The sequence below is a fragment of the Hippocampus zosterae genome, chromosome 8 (genome assembly GCF_025434085.1).
Source record: "Hippocampus zosterae strain Florida chromosome 8, ASM2543408v3, whole genome shotgun sequence".
Classification (NCBI taxonomy): Eukaryota; Metazoa; Chordata; class Actinopteri; order Syngnathiformes; family Syngnathidae; genus Hippocampus; species Hippocampus zosterae.
The window spans coordinates 19,070,239-19,095,051 of record NC_067458.1 but is presented as its reverse complement, the minus strand read 5'-3'; the positions used below and the strand labels follow the sequence as shown (position 1 = coordinate 19,095,051).

Here is a 24,813-nt window from a genome sequence, read left to right as displayed (position 1 = left end):
GACCACTGTTGTCATTGGGAGAAGTGCTGTTTTTGAGCGGCCCCTCCTCCTCCTCCCTGGCCGGGCCCCCTGGGCTCGAGAGCCGCCTCGCACGCTTTTCAGTCCGACCCGGGAGAGGAATGCGCGGGGATGCCGAGTACCGCCGACTGTAGGACAGCTACGAAGCCTCCACTATAACAACCGTTATGGACAGCCATGATCCGTATGTCCATTTCAGTAAGTACACTTCCTCGTATTCGACTTTTAAACCCGTCGCGGAGAATGAGAGCGACGGTAAGAAGAAAACTGCTGGAGGAGTGTTCCCCTTCTATGGCGTCTTCTCTCTGGGCTTTCACCTCACGCAGCTTCGGTTCTCGTGGCCCGGTGCTCCCGTGTATCGATGCGATTATTTTTGTGCTGTAAATAAAGTCAGGTGGTCGTGGGGCTCGGGCAAGGTTAGAGGTTGGCATTTTAATTGCTCTTATGTAATTTATGACTTTGCTCAACTGTTTGAAACTTAATTTACTGCGCGGAGCATGGGGAGGCTATTCGTGATAACAAGAAAGCAGGGTTTGTTGTCACAAACAAACTTGTGGCACAAAGGGGCTCCCCCCCCCCCGCGCCCCCCAATCTCCTCCACACAACGTGGGTCATCCATCCCACGGACAGCGTGATGTCATTTTGCTAAGTAAAGCTTCTCTCCTGCTCTGACTCGACGACTTTGCCCTTGAACCAGCTGATGGCTTTCTTTTTTTTCACCCCCTCTTCTTTACCCGTCTATTAGCAGAATTGTTTATGTGACAGCTTTACAGCCCTGTAGAGTCGGGCAACACGTGGATCACAGTAGGCCAAAAGTAGATGGGTTTTGTGTGTTTAGTTTACTCAATTAACAAGTTGAATTACACTTTATATGTTTTCACCAGTGATGTTTTGTTCTCTTCACGTGCTGCTGAACAAGAACATTTGCTTTCTTTGTACAGGAGCATCTTACCTTTGTAAACTCTTGTTTTGCACCACTTTTTACCGCACATATTGTCTTGGAAAATGGATGTTTGGGTAACCTTTTTATGCAGTTTATCCATCCCAGTTATGTATGGGGCCCCAGATGGGACATGGGCAAAACAAAACCCAAAAGGCAAATATCTAGCGACAGATTAAGTGGAACAGCACACAGAATCAAAACCTCTGGCCATGGAGTAGGTAGAATGTGCACACAAAGTACAAATGAATGATGTTAACCTCATTTCTGGACAATAGGGACATTCTCTATTTGGATATTATCTATCACAAACGTTTTACGCTAAATATCGCAGCGTTGTAGTAGGCCGAAGTGGGTATCACACGGCAGGAGGTTTTATTCCTAAATAGTATATTCAGCAGTATTGCAAGCTACTGTAACATTATTGACCTACAATGAACAACAAAACAAAAAAACACCCCAAACTTAAATAATGATTCGGTTAAATCAATGCACATAAGTTAAGAATTATACCTAAAATGTTTTAGGGCAAATGCTTTTTTAATGGGAATGATATTAAACCCACAAATGAGTGTTTTGTAAGCGCTATTTTGTGGCCACAAACTAGTATATTGTAGCGACAAATTGGCATTTTGTGCACGTTCTATCTCTCTTGTGGCCACAATTTCAAACACATTTCCTTTCATGTCTGACGCTCCATCGTTGTGTATTTTAGCATGTGCACGTTGACATTTGTTGCCAAACGGCCTTTTTAAAAAAAGTCACGTTAGTATGTGCTAAACCCCTGTTCTATTGTCTTGTTCAGGGTAGGTCGAGAGGCATTTGGACAATGACCGAGTTGTTATTTTTTTAAACGCACCGCCGTGAATTTGAAATGTAACAGTCGAGGTGGAGTTGAATTCTAGACTTGCAAATGTCATTTAAGCGTTTTTCAGGAAACATGGCTTTTACCATATAGAAATAGCAGCCATTTTATGCACTATTTTCATTTAAACTAGTTTTCAAAGCAGCCTAAAAACAAGAGGTCGCATGACACATCAGGATGTTTTTCATTTGAGTGATTTATACTTAAGGACCAGAAGTGTTTTTCACTGAAATGTTTAGTATGATTATGTATTTTCTATTGGGTTTGTGTAGGTTAGTGCTTGCGTAGAAATTTGGGTTACGGCAGCCGTAGGAATGGAACTTTTTATTGTTTTTATTGACATTAGCAGATGCACACATTTTCTTGGAAAAGAGCTTTTTGAAGCACATTTCTGCCCCAAAGCCATCTCGGCGGAGCTCTTTAGCATAGTTTCTGAAATATTCAGAGACATTGTGTCCCAACATTTACTGAGCGACCGCACATATTTTACAAAAAAATAAATAAATCTCACAGCACGGCAAAAATGTCATCAAACGTTTTGAAAAAAAAAAAGATCTATTCAAATTGCTCACAAATGTAAGTTCATTATGGACCTCCTGTGACCCAGTGGAAAATTATTACAATTGTTGTGCCTGTTATTTGATGACACTGGCATAAATAGACAAAGAAGAATTATTTGAAGTAAATAAAAGAATCATTTTTGGAACAATAAAGCCGCCGTGGATTATTTCTGGCGGCACATGTATTTGTCACTATACACTGTGCTGCGACATAGTGAATCACTGAATTTTGGCATTTTAACAACATCACATTTAATTTGAAATACTTTGTAAAACATTAAAGTTGTGCCTGGGGTGTAGATTTTCGGATTAAATTTCAGACAGTTAAAAAAAATCAGTTTACCATTTCGGAATTACAGTCACTTTATGCTAAATCGGTTCGTTCCTATTTTAACTGACTCAAAATGATCTCGGAAAAATTACATGATTTGAACTGTAAGATTTTATTTTTTTTTCAAATGAAATGATTTGCTCCCAGGTGCTTTTTAAAGCCTTCACTGGGTGTCTGTTTGTGGGGTTTGACGGCTTCTTTTGTCAATGAAAAGCATGCTCAATTGGGTTTAGATCAGTTTTGGAATATTAGGGTCAATGTCAGTCAAGTCAAGTACAACTTCATTGTCAAATAAATAAAATTAAGCAGAGTGTAGATGCACCAATAAATCCATATCTGATAAACAACAGCAAGGTGATTCTTTTTGTAGCCATACATTTCTATCCAAAATGAATGATATATGATGTGGTATGCTTTGGATCCTTTCCATGTCCATGATTTTTTTGTTTTTTTTGTTTTGGGGGTTTTTTGGACCATCATTCTCCTTAGTTATTGTGTTGGATCTTTTAAGTTGTGCCGCTATACCTAATGTTTTGTTGGCTGAGAGTGGCAGCAGTGAACAATCAATTGTCAGAGTGCCTATTTAAAAAAACACTTTTTTTTTTTTGAATGTAGAGAGAGTGTTGCAAAAGACATTCGCATGGCATTAAATTCTAACACAAAATGGGCCTTTGAGTATAAACAGCCTCAAAGAAGGTCAATCTGCCATAACTGAAAAAGGCTTTTAATTGTTTCCATAACCAGTATGCCCCCGAGGGCAAAGGAAGAGACATCTGGATGGGGCAACTTGTAAGGGAAGCCTATAGCGTGCGCCCGGATATGGAATATTTAGGCCCTCTGCCATCCCAAATGGTCCGATTATTTGTAGTTTTATCATCAGAATTTCTCTCAGCTCAAAGACAAAAACAGTCAAAAGCACTTTTCTGGGTTTCTGTTGCAGTAAAATGGCTCTTGTAGTGAATGATTAATCATCTGGAGCATCATCTTCTCAGCCCTTTTATGTGTCAGGGTGATAAAATTGAAATCACTTTTTAAAAACATGTTACTTGGATCTAAATTACATCTCACACAGTCTGATTTATTTCTATGATGACATTGATTAACTGCTCCTATTTTACCACAACATGTAGCGCAGATGAAACAAAACTGTCTTGTGATCTGATTGCTTCGAGATCCACTCATCTTTTCTCACACATCTGTTTCAGTAGGCCCGTCGAAGGCCCGCCCTTCGCTCCGTAGAAGAATCAGCATTTTTTCTTTCTCAGCACTTTTTTTTCTCTTTTCTCTCAAAATTTCCCATCCACCAAAGAGATCCTTATGAACACCCCACCCCCTACCCCTCACTCCCCCCGGGCTGCCTTTGATGCTGAGAACTTATTCAAGAAGTCGTGACAAGGGACGGCAAGTGAAAAGGGAGAACTATAAAAGAGGAAGAATTACAGGGCGGGCTGGAGAAAGCAGTCGCCCTGTTTTGATGTGAACAACCGCGACTTTTGCTTGCCTTCACGCTCTGACTCAACACTTGGATCCGGCCAACACGTTCATAGATAAATTCCAACGTGCAACGCGTAGCCGACATATAGCTGACTGTCTGGGACCCGACAGCGACCACGTCGTCATGTGACTGAAGGAATGCGGCCGTTGCAGCTAGTCTGGGAAGCCGTGGCAGCTTTCAAAACCTGCTCGCTGACTGCCAAGCCCTTCACGCAGTTCCCCCACCCACTCCCACAGAGATAAATAAACCACACAGGTAGAGGGTGTGGCACTTGGCAGGTTTACTCAAGGATCCTTGCGACTTGAGACCCAATGCATTAGCACACAATGCACTCAGTAGTATTGAGTGTGTGTAGTTATGTGTCAGTGGAAAAGGCTGCTTGACTGGATTGTGTGTGTGTGGGGGGGGGGGGCATGTGCTTGTTGTGAGAACAGAGTGGAGGGAAAAGAAGGGGGCGCAGCAAGTCCATTCTCAGGGCTAATTGTCAGTAATTAGTCATTAGTGAAGAAGGTCAAACCCTTGATTTAATTCCAGATTTAATCAAGCGGAGGAGCTTGGAAAAGGTTGCAACGGTGTGTGCCTGCGAGGTGCGTTTTGGATCGTCTTCATGAATTGTGCAATAACGGCATGCTATCTGCACAAACTCGCACTAACGCCGTCCCGTTTGGTGTTTGCTTGTTTTGAGTGATCTATTGACTGCCTCCGAGTTGTTTTTTTTTTTCTTTAAACGATTCCTCCACCTCCCAAAGCAGAAAATAATGGATGTATAAATAATCATTTTCAGCGCCAAACCATCCTGCTCATGAAACCTGTATTCACTCTACAGGGCAATGCTCTAGGTCACATTTTAACATTCTTAACTGTCACACAAGTGTGAACAAGGAGTCACGTCGAAAACATTTGCATTTACTAGCTGACGAGGAAGACGTTATTCAAATTGTATTTTATTTTATGTATTTATTTTACCCCATGCTTGTTACAACTAAGCTAAATAAAAAGCCAAACACTTGATGGCTTTTGAGACATGATTCACAGGTTGTTGTTTTTTGCAAACCCAATTTTCATCATTATTTTATTGTAATTTTTATTTAATCTTTATGTATCCAGGTAAAGATATTGAGAACCGATTCTCATTTGCAATGTCGACCAGGCTGTATCTTGACGTAACCGAAAATGATCAAATGCAGGCAGTCCCAGAAGTCACTGTAGACTTCCATTTTCTATTTCATTTCAGGTGTCATTCGGACTGACTTTAAGCCATCGGCATTTGACAGGCTTTGCAGTTTTTGTCAGCAAATTTATGCCTTGGCTGTGGTTCGCCAGTTGACATTGGAGCAGCACTGCAAAATTGCCGCCCGACAATGGTTTTCTTTCCGGGACTGCAGTTCGAGCTGCTTTTATGTCCATCAAACTGCGCCAGCGTGAAGTACATTTCTTTCTATCCTGGGCGAGTTTCTCAAAACAAGATCTGTTTTTGACAAACCACACAGCAGAAGGTCTGCTACTACAGTCGTTGATAAAAAGACAAACCCCCCGATCACGCTTTTACGCAAAGTCAGGGAAAGTCCATTCGGGGTGTGGGTGGGGGCTGCTCTGGGCGCATTAACAAAAGCTTGATTCAACGTACAGTATGCGTCATGGACGATAAAGCGTTTTCCTCTACTGACTTCAAGTTGTGTGAAGCCTTTAAGTCAGGGGTGTCCAAGCTTTTTCACTGGGGGGCGGCGTTCAGAAAAATACAAGGCTGCAAGGGCCACTTTAACCCTTTCAGGGACAGCGGTTACTACAGTGGACAGCTTATCATGTGATCAGGTTACAGCGTGCACGAAAGGATTGCAATTCTTCAACTAGAATATAAACACACAAAAATCAGTCAGGCAAGCAATTATACATTGCTTGTATGTTCAGGTTGTTGATTTTTTTTTCTCAAGATTTAAGATTTGCTAGATCTTGTCCCTGATCTTGTCACTGAATACTAGCCAAATCCCATCTCCACATTTAAAACCAAAACAAAAGCGAGCTGCAGTAAGCTTTTTTGAACCAATTTATTAAGAGACCTGGCACTTTGTTTTTAAACCAGCCTTATGAGCAATGTCAAATGTCAGTTTTTCTTTTTTTAATATACACCATGGGCCACTGCAAAATGGATTACGGGCCGTAAATGGCCCCCAGGCTGTAGTTTCGACACCGGGCTTTCAGGGAAAGATTATGATGCACAACAACCCGAAGGCAGCCCAGTTAAAACTTCATTGTATAGTGACTTTTGACACCGTCACCGATATATACGTACCTTGTGAAGACAGTTATACTGTCAATAACACTGAGAACAAAGACATCTATTTAAATGGTGCACCCACAAATCCTTTTGAAAGCTTTTGTTCAAGGTGCTCGGAGAGTGCGCCAAATTTAGCGCTTGGGGTTAATTCACTGTGTTTTATGTGGGCCACGACATTCTATTATAACAGAATGCGTTAAAGGATTAATTTCTGCTTCTCCCGTTGGGATTTGCTTAGTCTTGGAATGGTAGCCTGTGTGTCTCCGCCTCGTTTTCTGGTCTTCTATCGGGGCTTGTAGAGTCCCTTTTGCCGGTCGCCGCATGCGAGTGGATCCGATTACTGCCGGTGGCCCTCATCCAAGCGGTGTGCGGACATTTGACGCAGCCACACGCAGGTGCACAGTGCACAAGACGGTCTGTTATGTATGCTTTAAGTAGCGCATGTACCCCCTTCGATGCTCATGTTTATTTATAAGGCTGACAGGCCATCAGGCAAATTTTTTGATATGGTGTCAGGAGGCATTAAGGAAGCAGCCGCACACTTCTGTTCGGCACAGGTTGTATTCTCTGGTGATTAGAATTCATTAAAGTGTCTCTTAAAGTTGGCCAACGGAACAAAGAGAATTGCAGGACATGTTCTATAATTAAAACAAGCATATAACTTTGCCTTACAATCTGTAAGCTTAATACTAAAAAGAGCAGCTCAATGTGTATTGAAACCAAGGGAAAATTGTGGCAAAAAACATTTCATTTCTTTACATTCTAATAATACAGTAATGTGATTGCTGTATGTTTTTCTAAAGTATTAATATTAGAGTGTTATTTTCTTTCTTTTTTTTAATTGTTTGGGGCAGGGGGCTGGAACCAATCGGTGGCACTTCCATTCTTTTCAATGCATAAGTATGATTTAAGATACAAATGTTTTGAGTACAAGCATGGTCAGCGAACAAATTCAACTTGTCTCTCAAAGCACCATTGTATTTTTGAAGCCCTTTTTCTATGTCCTTGGCTTCTTTTTCCAAGGTTCAGATTCAACTTGCATTCCCCTCATGGTTTTTTCGGTTTATTTAAGTTCCCTTAGGCTTTGCCGTGTATTGTTCTTCTTTGCCTTTAAGGTATATTTTAGGCCCGTGTTTGCATCTGGCTTTTCGCTTTGCTGTCTGTTTACTTGACCACCGTCCAGCATTCTAAGACAATTCCTGACTTCCTGGAATGCTATACATGAGAAACGCTTGGGCTACGGCTAAGGACACGTTCATATTAATAACCACAAGCACACGGGCAGCTGACAATGTAACAACTGGCCCATTTTTCTTCGTGACGTCAAAGAGAATTACAGATGTTTTGAGGAAGGTGAAACACAAATCTTTTAGGCTAGGGCTTGTCACTTCTTTGAATTTGTTGCATATTTGTCATTAATGCTTCTTGTTTCCTCCTTGTCACTGCTGTCCCAATATTTTCTGTGTTACGAATCCCCAAGATCTCAATTACTCACCCAAGGAAAATCTCAACCACTTTAGTCCTCTCAAGTAACATCTTTTGTACCGCTAATGCATTGAAAGTAAATGTTATAAACATTGAAAGTTTATAACGTAAATGTCAAAATGCATGTACATAATTGAACCAAACAGCACTGCTTGTTGTAAACGGGTCATATGATTCTTCTTTTTTGGCTGCCTTTTTAACACCCTTTGGCTACGGAAACTGTTCACCGCACACCAATGTCTGATCCCTTTTAAGAAGCTGTAATGGGAAACTGCTGGTTATACTGTAAGTGTGATCCCTCCCATCCCCGCTCCTGACAGCTTTAATGCCTTGCCCCGCCTTCCAATCTCCCCATTTAATGCTATGCCAGACACCCTTGCACTATAACAGGTGTCCCTGCACAGTTTTAGGCACAGCCTGAGGTATTATAGAGAGACACAAGTTGAGTAGTCGACTGAAGCGCTGATTTGTGTCATCAGTCGCATAGCAAACAGTTCCTATTGGATTGATCTCTCGGGACGGATAATCTGACTAATCTTGTAACCGGGGTTGATGGATTCAGTCTCTTCTTGCTCTCCACTGAAACTCCCAGCACCCCCCTCCCACCTCCTCCTCCTCACCATTCCTAAAAAGTACAACGCATCCGGAGTTTCTGCCTGATTTTTTTTTTTTAGTTTGTCAAGCGCACCATCACTCAAGTCGGACGCCTGGGACGCCGGCTGGCGTCCTGCCAGCTTGCACCTGAAGGCATGTGGCAACCTGCGGCATCAGCCGGCGGTGGCACCGCGAGGGAGCTGTGTTATGGTCACTGTGAGTAGTCGACTCGGTGCATCCTTTTAAGGAATAACCGGAAGTAGATCAGGGTCAGTTGTGTGTTTTTATTTTTATTTTTATTTTCCCACGCATAGTTAGACTCGCTAACGGATGCATTATGGTAATACCTCTAATCCCTGGACGCTCTTTATAAAACTCATCTTCCCAGGGTCGATACTCTCAGTGCAAATAATGTGTGCTGCTTCTTTGCTGTGGTTTTCCCCATTGTGGATTACACAGAAAATGAGGGGATATTTGGTCTTTTATGAGCCCGCAACCATATTTGGTCACGTCAAGATCAAAATAGATCAAATGAATGGGGAAAAAAAATGAATGGATGTTTCAGTCAAATGCTCACTTGTGTTCTCAATCATGGGGAACCCCCCCCCCCCCCCCCCCCCCCCGAGCCCACCAGCACGTGTGGCTTCGTCCTTCACTATCTGTTTGTCTCTCAACACGCTTCCCTTCCTATTAGCCCTCTCCCATCCTGCTTTCCCTCGCCGTTCGCATCTGCCGTCTGTCAGCCAGCATCCTTCCGTCAGCGCTTGCTCTGGTTTTCTGCTTTCCTCCTTCCTGTGTTTGAAGAGATGTGTTGGGATGTGTTGACGTGAGCTCACGGGCACACATGCTGTACTCGGCCAGCTATCGGGCATCTGTGCTTGTGTGTGCGCCGTGCTCTGTACTTTTAGCGTCCTTGAAAGAGCCATTGTGTTGATGTCAGTTTTTTTTCCTGTAAGCCATTGTTTTTCCACTTACACTGTATAGAAAATACTCATATAATGTCTCGATAAGTTCCGCACTTAAGAAGTGCAGTCAACATTTTACGTATTGCTGATCTAATGAAAAGTGTTAAAGTCACAGATTTGTTTTTGTTGTAATCTGTTATGGTTGACCGAATTAGATTGGTTTTCGAGATACTTCAGCCTTAATCACACTCACATTTAAACATATGGACAACTAAGAGCCTTTAACAAATTTAACAAGTAAATTTGTGGAATGTGGGAAGAAGCAGGAGTTGCTGGAGAAAATCCATGCGAGTGCTAACAGAACATGCTAACGGCACACAGGACAGGAAGGCGGCCACTTGCTTACCGTGCTATAGTACGTGTATAATGACACAAAAAAGAAAACAGCTTCGGAACTTAGATTTGGTTATCTACTTTAGTCTCGTGAGTATTGATGAAGCAGACCAGACACCTCCTCTGTTGTATTGGTGCTAATGTGTTATTTGTGCGTAGCTCTCATACTCTACCTGCCTTGACTTAATTTCTCGCTGTCAGTTAAGTGTACCGCAGTGGCTTAAAAATGAAATAACTCTTATTTTACTTTGACAAGAATACATTGTTACTGTCATACCAAAAATCCCGTATTTTCTCAAATATGGTCGTTTTTACCATTTTATCCACAAAATGGATACCTTTGGTCTCCATCCATGTCATGGTAGTTTGATCCATTATGAACCAATTAAAATGTCAAAAATAGTTTGAGAGTAAATCTCTTAACTTTTGGACACTTGAAGTGCCTGAGAAGTGTTGGTAAGGCTCCAGTTTTTCTTCTCTGTGCGGAAGCTGTGCAGAATTATTTTTGTCTCAATGTTGAACATTTGATGAATGGATGGGTGAAAAGAAGTCATTTTGGAGATGTCAGTATCCCCGCCTAACTGCAAAGATTGAGTGGATTTGTGGCTATCTTCGTCAATATCTGCTAATAGCGCAGCTGAACCATTAGACCACAGCTTTAGAATAATACGCCCAATAATAAATAATAATAAATAAATAATAGGCAACACGCTGGAGCTGCGAGTGCCAGTTCTTTTTTCTTCTTTCTACCCACATTCTTGCTGCTGGAGGCTGTAAATTTCCCCAGTGTGGGACAAATAAAGGACATCTTATTCTTATTTTTATTTATCAATTGTTGAACAAGGGTTAGTTCAAACAGTGAAGCGTAAGCACCGAGCAGGCTTTAAGTTCCACCACGACAATCTCCAGTACTGTATTCACCGTCACAGGACATGAATGGAACGTCACATGGCACAAAATAGTTCACAGTCTAATAAGGTTTGGACACAGCACAACAACTGTTTTTGTAAATTCCCTATGTGTTACTCAATTCATTTTACAATGCAGCCCGAAATCACATGCACGTCAGCTGTTCGAGAGTCATGTCATTAGCTTGTTTCAACTAATGACAATTGGACTCATTTCCTGTGTTGCGCCATAATCTTAACGCCGCAAGTACAAGACGGAGTTGTGATGGTTCATAATGCGACGGAGTGAGTCAACCTGTGAACTTAAGGTTCTGTTTACGTTTCATTGTTTCATTTTCAGTACCTCCAGCTTTATTTGTGACAGGTTATTATTACATTTTTTTGTAAACGTTTTTCATGAGGGAAAAAAAACGTAAAGGTTTCCTCTAGGCCACAAGGTCGAGAGGTCAGGTCACCCTCAGTGTGTGTGTTTGTGAGTGAGTGTGCGTGTGTTTGCGTGTTTGGTCCTATGTCTTCATGTATCATCATGTATTCCGTGACTTACTACGTTATGTACACTATTACGACAAGCCTAATTACTGCACATTTCATGGCTACACGTCAAGCTTATAATCGTTTGGAATTTCACATTATAGTTAGTTTTTTTATATTTACGATATATATTTTTCGAGCTGGTTTTAAATTTTTTATCCATTTCTCTCTTTTTTTAACGCTTCGTTTTAGCTTTAGTTTTTATTTATATATATGGAGTAATTGTATAGTGTAATGAAAAAAGATCACCAAGTATTGTGTAATAAAATAAACTGTGATTCCCAAATGACTGTCCACTCTAAAAACAGTTGAGTCAAAAATAAACCAGTTTGGATGGACTCACCTGCCACTTTCTGGGTTGAACAACAAAAAGAATGTTTGGTCACTTTTGAACCGCACTTGGTTTTTTTTTTTTTTAACCTAACTGTCTTAGTGTTCAACCTTCTTCTGCATGACCATAAAGTATTACAGAATACTTTGGTTTAAAATGAAACTCAAACGCTCATGTATGAAAAAAAATGACATAGGTGATTTTCACTGTTGTTGGTTAAAATGTAGTTCCAGGCCAATTGTTTTATTTAAAGGCACTCTCATTCATCCATACATTTTCAACACCGCTTATCTTGAAAAGAGTTGCTTGAGCCTATCCCATCTGACACCCTGACCTGGTTGCCAGACAGTCGCAGGGCATATATTCACAATGTACATCCACACAGTCACTGAACTACTAAAGGTGCTCTGGTTTCTCTTTTAGTTCACAAATGATTTTATTTTATTTTTTTAATTTTGTGAGATATTTTGTTCGTTTTTACTAACTATAATATTCTCACGGGTCTGTCTATAAGATGGGAGGCGCTGGCTGCAACTTTTGTCGATTTGCGGGACAGTGTACTGTACTTTATTATTATTTTTTTTTTCCGTTAGTCTCCTGAAATGATCCATTATCGCACCAGACACTTAGAAGGGTTTAACTGTTGTAGGAAATGGAGCAGAGGTCGTTCATCATCTTTTCAGGGAAAGTTTGTGTGTTCACTCGAAAGTTCACCACGGGGCAGAACTTCGGGGTCAAAGGAGTTCACTGGTGCAAGTTGTTTGTGTTCACTTATTACAGCCGCATTGGTTGAAGGAAAAACACATTTCTTATACATTGTATAGGAGAAATAATACTCAAGTGTTTTATCTTTTCCTGTCATTTTTAACTGAATTTTTTTTAATTCTTTGGGATGAATGAGATGAGCTTTCTTATTTGTCGCGGCGTTCTAATTGTTAATAAAATGGGTGCCGATGGTGCTATGCATGGTGACCCAGAGTGCAAAGATAAGGCTCGATCTTACCGATGAGTGTGTGAGTGAAGAGGCCCAATCATGATCTCATCAATGCATTTATCTTGCATTATTATATTTTAGCAGCCCGGTGGTCTAGTGGTTAGTGCATCGACCTCACGGTGCAGAGGTCGTGTGTTCGACCCTTCCTGTGTGGAGTTTGCATGTTCTCCCCAGGCCTATGTGGGTTTTCTCTGGGTACTCTGGTTTCCACCCACATCCCAAAACATGCATGGCAGGTTGATTGAACACTCTAAATTGTCCCGAGGTGTGAGTGTGAACGCGCATGGTTGTTCGTCTCTGTGTGCGCTGCGATTGGCTGGTAACCGGTTCAGGGTGTCCCCCACCTTGTGAGGATAAAGCGAAATGTAAAATGGATGGGTGGGTGGATGGATGGATATTACATTTTAAACCTCTTGCCTTTAACTTGGAACGGGCATCATCATCATCTCATTGATTGCTCAGGACTATGTCAAATCAAGGAGAATCGGTTGTTGATTATCACGCCATGTCATTGTTCAGTCTCAAGTAGTCTAAGCTTCAGACCTCCCTGACGGCGCTCTCATCTCCGGATGGTATTATTCTTCAAGAGACGACATTGGCACCGAAGTAGGAGTTTCGAATTTGTAATGAGAGATGCTCCCGTCCCTCGAAATGATCAAGCAGATGCCATCACAGTCAATAGCTGAAGTTTTATCCAGAGGGTCGAATGAAGTGCATTTATATATCCATCCATCTGTTTTATGTGTAGTCTGTTTATTGATCCAACTCCGCACAACAGGGGCTTCTCAATTGGTGGTCGGCTGTTCTTTGCCAGACTGAGAGATTACATGTGTGCTAGTAGGATCATGTTGTTGTTTTTTTTTTTTTTTGAGGGGGGGGGCAGATTCTGTGCAGGATGTTGCCCCCGCCATCCATCAATCTGTCTATCCCTCTCTTGCTGTCCTGCCTCCATCCCCTCCTCCTCCGGCTCCTCCTCGGCCTCCCCACCTTCTTGACAGCTGGCCCGCTGAGCTGCACATACTTACCCAGGGATAAGAGGATTTAGTGACACAATTGATCAGGCATCAACCTCATTTAGCAAAGAAATTAATGTTTAGCCGGGGCTGTGGTTTTTCCACTTGTGTGCGTGGGGCTAAGCGATCTGTGTCTTTTGCAACTTTTGTGCAGCGCAGCGCTCACCGTTAGGAGGCTTGTTAATTACAGTACACATCGGCTCAAGGTAACGAGCTCTGCAGACTGTCTGTCTGATGACTGCAGGGTTCGTTCTGCTCTCTGTCCTTTGGTCAATGACAGATATGTGCGCGCACGCTGCAGTCGGCGTGTGCAAACAACAGCCAGACACGCATAAATGGAGTCACGGAGCCAAAAGGTATCGAACAGATGGGAAGTTTAAGATCCGTCTTCGTAGGAGCTAATCTGGTATTTATTAAGGCACGTGTTGTTTTGGAGTCGATCTGTTGCTACCGTCCCGTCACTGAGCCCACTCCCACACTGTTCTCCGGAGAGGGGATATTATTAGTTAGTGGGCCGCGGGCTTATTGAATTACAGCACAGGGAAGCGCTCCATCCAGCTACCAGTGTAATTAACAGTGAGGGATTGAGGGGGGGTTTCAACCGGGGGATGTTTCGTTCAACCTGTTGATCACCCACATCAGCTGGTGGGTGATGTGGGTGTCTTGGCTCTTCTCCCCCTACATAATTTTTTTCAGGGGTGTTTACAAAAAATGGTCTAAATCTGAAACATTGGTTATGATGTAAAAGATTAGTGCATCCATCCATCCATCCATCCATCATCTTCCGCTTACCGCTAAGCCCAGACTTCTCTCTCCCTAGCTACTTCTTCCAGCTCTCCCCGGGGGATCCCGAGACGTTCCCAGGCCAGCTGCGTGACATAGTCTCTCCAGCGTGTCCTGGGTCTTCCTCGGGGTCTCCTCCCGGTGGGACATGCCCGGAACACCTCACCAGGGAGGCGCTCAGGAGGCATCCGAATCAGATGCCCAAGCCACCTCATCTGGCTCCTCTCGATGTGGAGGAGAAGCGGCTCGACTCTGAGCCCCTCCCGGATGACCGAGCTTCTCACCTTATCTCTAAGGGAGAGCCCGGACACCCTGTGGAGAAAACTCATTTCGGCCGCTTGTAACCGGGATCTCGTTAGTGCATTCATTCGAATCAAATTATTCCACTTAAAAAAAAAAAAAAAATATATATATATATATATATATATATATATATATATATAATTTTTTTTTTTTTTTTTTAACAGGCCATGTACGCTGACAGTAAAATGATATAAAAGTGTCTTGGTGTTGTACTTTGCATTATATTTACAGTTTAAATTATTAATATCGGCAATTATAAACACTTATAAGGAGGGCATCTATCACACAAAATATTTCACTATTCAGGGCAGGGCTCAGTCCTTATCGCACACAAATATCAGGAATTTACGGTTTACATATTGTAATTCGTGTCGGGTGAAAGCAGATTCCAAAGCAAAATTAAAAGAATGTTAGAGTGAAAGAAGTACTCAAAAATTTGTGGCAGTCTGGCCTGAACGAAAAAAGACGCGGAGCTCCCTGGAAAGTAGCGTGCATGTTGCGGAACCATAAGATGGTCAAAGATTACTGTCATCAGGCGATTATTTTATCGTTGTATTTTGTTTGCCAATTTTTGGCATCATCTGAGTAGATTTCGGGAATTATCTTCAATGTTCACCTTTTGCTATTTGAAGGCTGACTGCTACCCTTTTTTTTTTTTGGTCATTGAGGGAGCTGTATTTCCCCTGGTTGCTGGCGTTTCCGCGAATGATCCATGTCAGCTGGGCCTGCAAATAGGACCTCTTTTGAACATGGTTCAAGAGTTTGGCAAGAGTTGACCTTTGGTTTGCGTTTTAACGGGTGGCCTTCGCTGTTCTCGTCTGTTTGCTCTCAAACAGACGCTTGCGTCCTCATAGCAATATATCGGCTTGGCCTGAGTCCATCAGACAAGAATCAATGGAACAGATCAGGAGCGGATGGTTTCATAAGATGCGTGTATGTCCTCAATATGTGATAGCGCCTCTTTTGTGAGATGCGCGATAGAGGCCGACTGGAGAGTAAGATGCCTTGTTTGGAGAAAAGGATTCCTTTGAGGACCTTTGGACGAATTAACCCTTTCATTCACCGGGTCCTCCTACAACAGTATCAAGGTCCACATTTGGACTAGAACAGAGGTGGGCAAACTACGGCCCGCGGCCCGAATCCGGCCCGTTGGTCTTTTTTATCCGGCCCGCTGAAGGTTGGTCCACAATTAAGGTTCGATGTGAATGATTGCATTCATTTCAATTGGACTTGTAATGACAGGCATTTCACCGCCAGTTGGCGCATTGACTTGAAGTTGCAGAACAATGGGGGATGGGGGGGATCTTTTCGACCACCTAGTACCTCTGTATCGCTCTACTTCTACTGGTCTGATCACAACCCATCTGCATCAATGCACAGGCTAAAATAGGTCATGAACAACACTGCTGTCATTTATAAAAAGTATATGAATACAGTACTTTCATGCTTTTGTTCTGTTGATGTTTGATATGGACTGTCAACAAATGCAGTTTTTTTAAATGTACCATAGCTCGTGCTGACCAGGCCCTTCTGTCAAATTTTAAAAGTCAATGCGGCCCCCCGAGCCAAAAAGTTTGCCCACCCCTGGACTAGAATCTGCATAATGAGGGCCTGTACTGCTCACTGAGATCAAGATGACATCCAGCAGATGATCAACAGAATTCAACAGGATGTTCTCAGAGGGAAGTGGCCACTGATCTTGAGAGTGTCACACAGTCATCAGAATATTGCAACAGAAATACGGATAGACTGGAAGAGGCACTGAAAGACCGTTACCGTCTTCCTATCCCTAGGTGCGCACTCAAGCTTCGTGTGGCTTCATGAGAACGTTAAATGTCCATAAAATCCAAAATATGAATATATGAATATGCGTTTGTTTTGATATTTTCGGAGACAGATGTGGGCATCGTTCGAGATGAGCACATGAATTTTGGGTGGGCTTGGGCGTAATTTTAACATTAAGCTACCATAAGCTTTTTTACACATAGTACGTTTAGTACTAAAACAGTGGAGCGTTTTAGACTGTCCCAAACGACATGTAAAAGTAATATTCAGCACCTCGCCCTTATTTCCGCACACTGCGTTCAATTCTGCGGAGGGCTTTGAAATCCGCAGCAAATTCCACGGCCACCTGTTGGGACGGGAGTTGATTTTATGACCGTCATTTCGAAAACTGGACTGAAGGGGCACTTTTAAAATCCACACACTGCTCTATCTTGTCCTAACTGGTCTCAGAGGATACTGATGCATGCGAGAGCATGTTCCCAAATTTTCTCAGACTCAGTACTTCCAAAATGGATGACATCTTTACAAGGCCTGACGAGAATTTATCATGCACACAAAGAAAAGTGTCACCCTGAAGAATGAAGGCAGTACAGTACACTGGCCGTCCATTATATAATCATTTTGCACTAATGACTCTGCGCTCCGGCTCGCATCGAATTACATTGTTCCTTTTGTTGCATTGTTCGAGTTTTATGTGCATTGGAGCAATGCTGTTGTCTCCAATCTAAGAGAGGGAGGTCCCAATACATATTTGCCTTGCGGGGATCACTTAGGGCATATGTGGGAGCTGGTGAGTGAGGGGATGGAAGCAGGAGCTTCTGTACTAAACAGGAAGTTGCACAAACATCTGTTCTGTCGCATACAGTGAGGGAGTGAATGATTTCATGCCTCAAACTTGCACAATACTTTGACGTATGCCAGAAGCCAAGGAGGAATGCTTTATTGCGGATGGCGGATGGCGCATAATGTAAAATGAAGGGACAGAGTGACCACTCTGCATTATTAGTAGCCATCGCGGGGCCGGCGCGAGTGAAAGTGTGCAAGAGTACATTGTCGGGGTGTCACACAGAAGTCAGCAGTCTTTTACGGAACTGATACAGAGCCCAATCCTGCTGATCAGATTTTCTGCTGCCTACGACATCCCATTTTTGTGATTTAATAACAATCTACTGAGAGATGGTTCCTGAAAATGCTAGTAATCTGCCCCTCCCCCCAAAAAATAAATTGTAATGTGTTTTTTTTAAAGAAAATAATTCACTGTAATATTATACTTCATAAAAATGTAGTAGTAACATAATTAAATCGAATCTAAATATTGCGACTGTTTTCGATCTTTGTATGTTGGGGAGGAGCTTAGTTTAGCCCGGGTTGTTTATGTTCAAGTATTTCAAAATATTTTTACCCGATCTTCTGGCACATTTAATTTTAATGTTAATGTTGTGAGATGAGTTAGAAATAATTATAAACAGATTTGTAATCATAGTTTAGGGCACCTGTGTCAAAGTCAAGGCCCAGGGGCCAGATCTGGGCTGCCACATCATTTTATGTGGCCCGCGAAAGCAAATCAAGCTTGTCAAGTTCCATGATGCTTGCTCAGGTCTGAACCACAATTTCAAATTCTGATTTTAGAAACTAGTTATTTATCAACTTGTTGTGCGCTGTGTATGTAATATGTGGAGGCGATTAAACATTTAGATGATTTCCCAAAATTCATAACGGCCATCCAAATCAAACCGTAACTACAATGTGGAGTTTGACACCCTTGGTTTAGGGGATAGGTTTTCCGTTTCTTTTCTTCTTTTGTGGTATAGTTATGGTTTAACCAATTAAACCTTTCATGCACCCTGTAACCTAATAACATGATAAACTGTCCACTGTAGTAACTGCTGCTCCTGAAAGGGTTGATATCAGCAGTCCAAAAAAAATTTTTAGGGTATGTGTCAATATCAGATTTTCGCTATTCATCACAAATGGTGAATTACTGTAAATTCCTGAATTACACGCTTCAGCGCTGTGCAGATGATACAGGGTTACCAAGATTGCTTCAAATCACTTGTCAGAATCTAATAACTGCCCTGTCATTTGACCAAGCTTGCATGCTGTCACACCCACATGACATTTGTATCACTTCCCTCATCATTGTAACATTTCACCCCCACAGGTGAAATGAAAAGTTGATTTATTTGAGTCACAGACATTAGCGCAAGAGAAGTGCACCACATTAATGCCGGGTGCTTGAATGCACGTGTCTGTATTTGTCGCAATTGAAGTTGGTGACAAACAAATGGCCTCAAAGCTATGGAACATGCATGAAATTACACGCAGTGCATCCCGTTACCCTGTTGAGCGACAGATTTCCTAAGTAGGTCATCTATGCAAATGCCAGCCTGTCAGTTCACATCAATAGATCCAAAGCAAGGTCAGCATTCTGGCAGCAAAGTCAGGAAGGCCTCACTCTGGTTAGTATTGAGAAGAATATCATTTCATGCAATGTTTGGGATTACAGTCATAGCACGGAACAATGATCAACGTGCTTTTGGAATACTGGTACTCTGAATTAATATATTTGAATAGATGAAACAAGTGAGACAAAATTATGATGAAACTGCAACAAGTGAAGCAAACTAAACAAAGTGCATTTCACCAGTTTTTTTCCTTTTTTTTAAGGCCCGATTTTTTTGGAGGCCAATGCAGATTCAGATATTTTTCTGAATAAAATTGCTATAAATTTCCAGATTAATAAAAAAAAATATATAATATAATAATAAAATTACTTCTTCTTTGATCCCTTAACACTTAACAACAATAAAGATATGAATTAAAGCAGAATATTTGACTGCTCTACAATATTTCTTCTGTAGAATTTGTTTAACTTTATAACAGACTGAACAAAATGGCAGATTTCATTTTTGCGATAAGTATATTTTTTTGGGGGGTGGGATCCACCCATTTGATTGCGATTATATTTGTCTTATGTTGTAATGTGTTCATGTGCAACCCAAAAAATCTGTCGTCATTCTTTCAAAGGTTCCAAATATTTCTTTGACAGTGATACTTAGTCATGCATTTATCACAGCTATCATTTTCACTCGATCATCACAACCCTTTCCACACCCACTCTTGATCTCTGCTTAGCCATGTGCTGATCACCAACGCATTTCTGTGTCCGTGGCGAACGAGCTTTGCTAGCTTCAACAAGCACCGAGGTGACTTAACACATAGGCATTCACCAGACAAGACCGAAAACACTCATGCAGTGCTGTCGTGTCTCCTCCAACCACTAGGGGCACTACATGAGAGGATTGTCTTGATGGGGGAGAGAAGATATGTTGTAGAAGAAGAGTGTGTTGCTAATAGCTGACTGTTTGCTGTGCGCCAACTGTAAAAATAAAGCAAAGTAAAAAGGAATGCCAGGTGTGGGTCTAGGAAATACTTGGAAATAATTTCCTTGTCGCGTCACAATGGCTTAAGTCGCTTTTGAAACAATTTGAAATCAATATATATCATTTCAACTTGTCTTTACACTCTTACTCAACACACTTGTGAGGATAACCTGTGAAGAAAATGAATGGGATGGGTAAAAGATGGGATACGTTTGACTTTCTATGAGATCTTTTTTATATTTGTTTCATTGGCGCTGAATCACAAATCCTTCTTCTGAATCAACACTTTGAATGAATGGATACGTTATCCATTCATGTTTTTTTTTTTTGTATTATGTTTTAAATTGCACTTGACTTTGATTCACATCTTATGTAACGCCCTAATCGAACACTCATTCCTTTTGCAGACTCGACTGGGCCAATGAGCACGGCCCATTCCCACCCCCACGCCTCGCCGATGGGCGGCATGGTGGGCCACCCGTCGGTCATCAGCACCTCCAGGCACTTGCCGTCGCCCATGTCCTCCATGGGCTCGCACATGAACGGCTTGGCCTCACCTTACTCCGTCATCACCTCGTCTCTGGGCTCCCCCGCCGTATCGCTGCCGTCCACGCCCAACTTGAACTTCGGACCTCTCGGAAGTCCACAGGTAAGGCGGAACCGCAGGCGATTTCGATGCTCGTGTTATCTCAAGACATAGAATAGACGTTTAGGTCCTTGTTGAGGAAATGATAAAAAGCAGTTTTGCCCATCTCTCTCTAGTCACCTATAAAGTATAAAGTACAAGCCGACCGGTCTATATACAACATTCAACTGAGCCGGCCAAAACAGCAAATCTATATACAACAAGTTCACGGTGTCTGAATGATGTCAGAAACCTGTTCTAATATTTTATCGCCATCAAAAGAACAGCTAAATATGAATCGTGTGTACACAATATAAAGTATATGCCCATCACAGTGACAACATACTAGTTGGTTATCATGTTACTACCTGTGGTTACCATTTTTTTTATTCCCGGAATCTGACAGTTTAATCGTTCTATTTGTTGGACTCGCATACCTTGGCCTTCCTCTCACTCATTCTCACCCCGTAGTGACCTTTAAACTTGCAGCCCTTGAGGTCAACCCTGTGTCTGTTGTCATGTGAGCGGGCTTATGGCGCAGTCCTACCATTAGCCCTTTAATGAAGTACTGCTTGAAAGAGCGAGAGAGGAAAGAGTGAGAGGCATGGACAAAAAGATTGTGTATTTTCTCTCTCGCTCTGTTTCTGTCTGCGGTTCCATCCTTTGTGTCTTTCTCTTGTGTAGTTTTGTCATAGTTTTTCTTGCTCCGTACAATTGTTGTTTTCAATGTGTGCGGCACTTTTTTGGTCATGTACCCTACAGTGTACATGAGGTGTGTCAGAAATGTTCTAGGACTGGTGTCACAAAGGATAGACATGATGCTTTGAGACTGCAATATAAAAGATTCCTGTTTGGTACATTGAGTACTGTTTGGTGGCAATGAACTCACCTAACTTCAGAACAAGCAGCAGTCTGCAAGATGTGAACATTTCTACAAAAAAAGGCATAAGAGGTTTATTGCCAAGCCTAGGTGAAGTTCATTTTCAAAGTAAACATAAAAAATTACACAAACAAACATATATTGTGTAGCTTTGCCTTAACAAAGTCAGTTTAGCTGAATGCTAACAAAAAATGCAAAACAGCATTCACGGGGTAACATACTATTGGCATCACAATAGTGTTATTGCCTTGCTTGTGTTACGCACATTGAGTTGCCTTGTGTATGAAATGTCCTATATTAATAAATCTATCTTGCCTTGTCTTAAATCAACAGGCATACATTTTTTTTATCCTTTGGGAATTATGACCAATATTACGGCAGTGTAAGGAATCGGTGGTAAAACTCTTCTTCATGTGTGTCTCTATGGCTGTATTATACTGCCCCCAGCTGGCCAAGGCATGCAATCCAGAAGGATTAGCACAATATCGACTAAATTGAAGCAAAAATCGTTCAATTCTGGTCGCAGTATTTGAAATACAAACATCTGGCCCTTATTGAAGGGTAAAACTCATCGTTTGTGCTTACGGAATAAAATATATTAATATCTTTTGTGACACCAGTCCTGGAGCTTTTCTGACACAGCTCGTACATTAAAATAAATAAATAATAATGACAACATTCCCCAAGATGGCTCTCCATTTTACTGTCTGGTATAATGGACTATGACAACACGCTAATGGAGTTTACTTGGCCACAAAAAGTTGTCGAACGTCCGCAAACATGCCCTATAGAGGCCAGCGCTGCAGACAATATACTCTACATACGGTACGTTCCGTTGACTGTATAGATCCATGCCCGTAGGGACACTCAGGGTTAATACCAAGCCATTTGGTCATTGTGCCCATTTGTAATCGTGTACATCCTACTTTGTTCTCCGGTCAACTCAAGTTCATGACCACAAGTCCAATATTGTCCCTGGTTCATTGTGGCCATGTTCATCTCCCAGCTAGTGCAGGCCTTATCATGACATTTTGAACGAACATCAACTAATGTACTGCAGATTTCAGTCAAGGATTGAATTGAGATTTTTGGGGGGACAGATTCAATTCACGATTTTCTTCCAATCAAGTTTTATTGCAATATTCCCTATGAACAAGAACATTTACAGAAAATTGCTCCCTACCATCAAAACCTTATTACTCTACCTATTACTCTAATAAAGCATGGACATTAAAGACGCTGTGTGCGCTAGGCCGCCCTTTTTCAAGGTTTTTAAAATTGTCCAATAAGACAAGACTTACTGCGATCAAGTATCAACATGCAATTATATGCAACAGTGTATCTAAAAAAGGGCAGCCCGGTAGTCCAGTGGTTAGCACGTCGGCTTCACAGTGCAGAGGTACCGGGTTCGATTCCAGCTCCGGCCTCCCTGTGTGGAGTTTGCATGTTCTCCTGCGTGGGTTTTCTCCGGGTGCTCCGGTTTCCTCCCACATTCCAAAAACATGCGTGGCAGGCTGATTGAACACTCTAAATTTGTCCCTAGGTGTGAGTGTGAGTGCGAATGGTTGTTCGTTTCTGTGTGCCCTGCGATTGGCTGGCAACCGATTCAGGGTGTCCCCCGCCTACTGCCCGGAGACAGCTGGGATAGGCTCCAGCACCCCCGCGACCCTAGTGAGGATCAAGCGGCTTGGAAGATGAATGAATGAATGTGTCTAAAAATATATTTAAAATGTGTGTACTATTGTTTTTTTTTATTTTTTATTTTTTTATTCATGGGCATTCTGCTGTATGTTCTGTATAGCATGTTTGTATAAAGAATGTATGATGCATCAAGAATTCAATACACGGTGCTTGCCTCCGTTAGAAGCATGTTGTTATGTTGTCATGTCTGGAGCCGAATGGGCATCTGAGCAGCCGTTTAGCGTCGCATTGTGTACACGGGTGAAATTAATTATGAGTGAAATCTGTTGGATGAGTGTCTTGAAAAGCACTAGCTGCAAAAGGGGCCGAGTTGGATGCTCATTTAAGTACCGGTACAAGTGTCTGCCTTGGGGGCACATGGAGACGGCGAGGAAGCTCTATGGGAAGCTGACAGGAAATAATCCCACGCTTGCTCGTCTCAGCCCGGAAGGTCACCACCTCAGAGGTCTGGAATGAGTTCACCATTAGGCGAGCGTCGGAGGAGAGTGCACGTTGTAAATAAGTGATAGGAAAAGCCTGAGGTGACTGAGACGTAGGTCCTTTATGTCACACTGCTTCATATATGTAGGACAGAAGGGCATTTGTCGGTCAACGTTTCCAACTGTGATGCAGATGTTTACAAATAAACAGCAAAAAAAACTGCTGCATGGCTCTTGTCAGCATAAGAGGTCAAAGGATGGGATCATGATAATGAAAACATGAAAAAAACTGGCAGTATTCCAACTTTATTCATTTTTTTCAATGATCATAGATGAAAATAAACTGTTCTAGATTCATTTTTAACGCTGATTCTGCCCTTGTTTTTTTTTCTCGAGCATGTCAGGTTTTTATAATAGTATCTATCATATGTAATATCGTCATATAATGGGCAATATTTATGAATTAAGGGTTTGGTTTAGCAACAGGTAGATGTTTTTCCTGAAACGTCATAGCTATAAATTACATTGCATGATCAAATCCATGGGCGCAAGCTTTTATCAGTTAAATTTTAAAATGTAAATAGAACTAATAAAAAAAATCTGATGTGCTAGGGAAACAAAAGTAAAGGCATTTTTTATATCAGCATCATAAATGAATTTAGGGACACTTAAAACCATCTGTAATTAAAATTTTTTGTTGACCAGTCTAATTAGAGTTGCATTAACCTGCCTCTCAAACCCTAAGTGGTCAAAATGACAGTTATGTAAAAAGTGAATTAAACAAACAAAAATCATACTGCAGTTGCTTTATGTCTTTTCAACGGCGATGTGACATTTTGAACCGATACTTTCAAAAAAGTGAGCTAATGTGTGCGCAAAAGTCAAATGTTTTACACAACAGCTCTATGTCGACCCTCCCAACATCCCATGGTGCGCAAATTCATGCTAGCGCTTCCCATTGCCTCTCTTTGAGAGCTCCTCTTGCCGGCGACCATGTGACTGGCCTCACGTGCCTTTCGCTCTTAGACTTCGAAACATTAAGAAACCTGCATGACAAGCCTCAGAAAGAACAGTCAGCTCTCCCACTGAGCAGGCATGTGACATACTTTCACAATAAAATGGTGTGTGTGTTGTTGATTGAGGGCGGGGGGGAAGGAGGGGGGGCGGCAAGCTGCGCACAATGGTGAGCAGAAGACAAAATGAGAAAAAACAGGAACATGTCATGAGACCACCTAACACCATTCACTCTTACTTCCCTTCCGCTTCCTGTCTTTCGCCAGTTCGCTTCAGTTGACT

At 41.9% G+C, this 24,813-nt stretch overlaps 2 protein-coding genes across 4 annotated transcripts in view; one reads left to right on the top strand and one right to left on the bottom strand.

Annotated features, from left to right (window-relative positions):
• Positions 1-24,813, bottom strand: part of LOC127606460 (L-selectin-like) — a 78,017-nt gene that overhangs the window by 28,336 nt on the left and 24,868 nt on the right. The gene's annotated exons all lie outside the window — the stretch shown is intronic.
• Positions 110-24,813, top strand: part of rxrgb (retinoid X receptor, gamma b) — a 29,883-nt gene continuing 5,179 nt past the window's right edge. The window contains exons 1-3 of one of the 3 annotated variants that reach the window (XM_052074808.1): positions 110-216; positions 8,644-8,779; positions 20,300-20,541. In XM_052074808.1, coding sequence (XP_051930768.1) covers positions 196-216; positions 8,644-8,779; positions 20,300-20,541 — 399 coding nt within the window. In that variant the 5' untranslated portion in view covers positions 110-195. The remainder of the gene's footprint in view (positions 217-8,643; positions 8,780-20,299; positions 20,542-24,813) is intronic. The other 2 variants (XM_052074806.1, XM_052074807.1) reach the window with 2 other exon arrangements.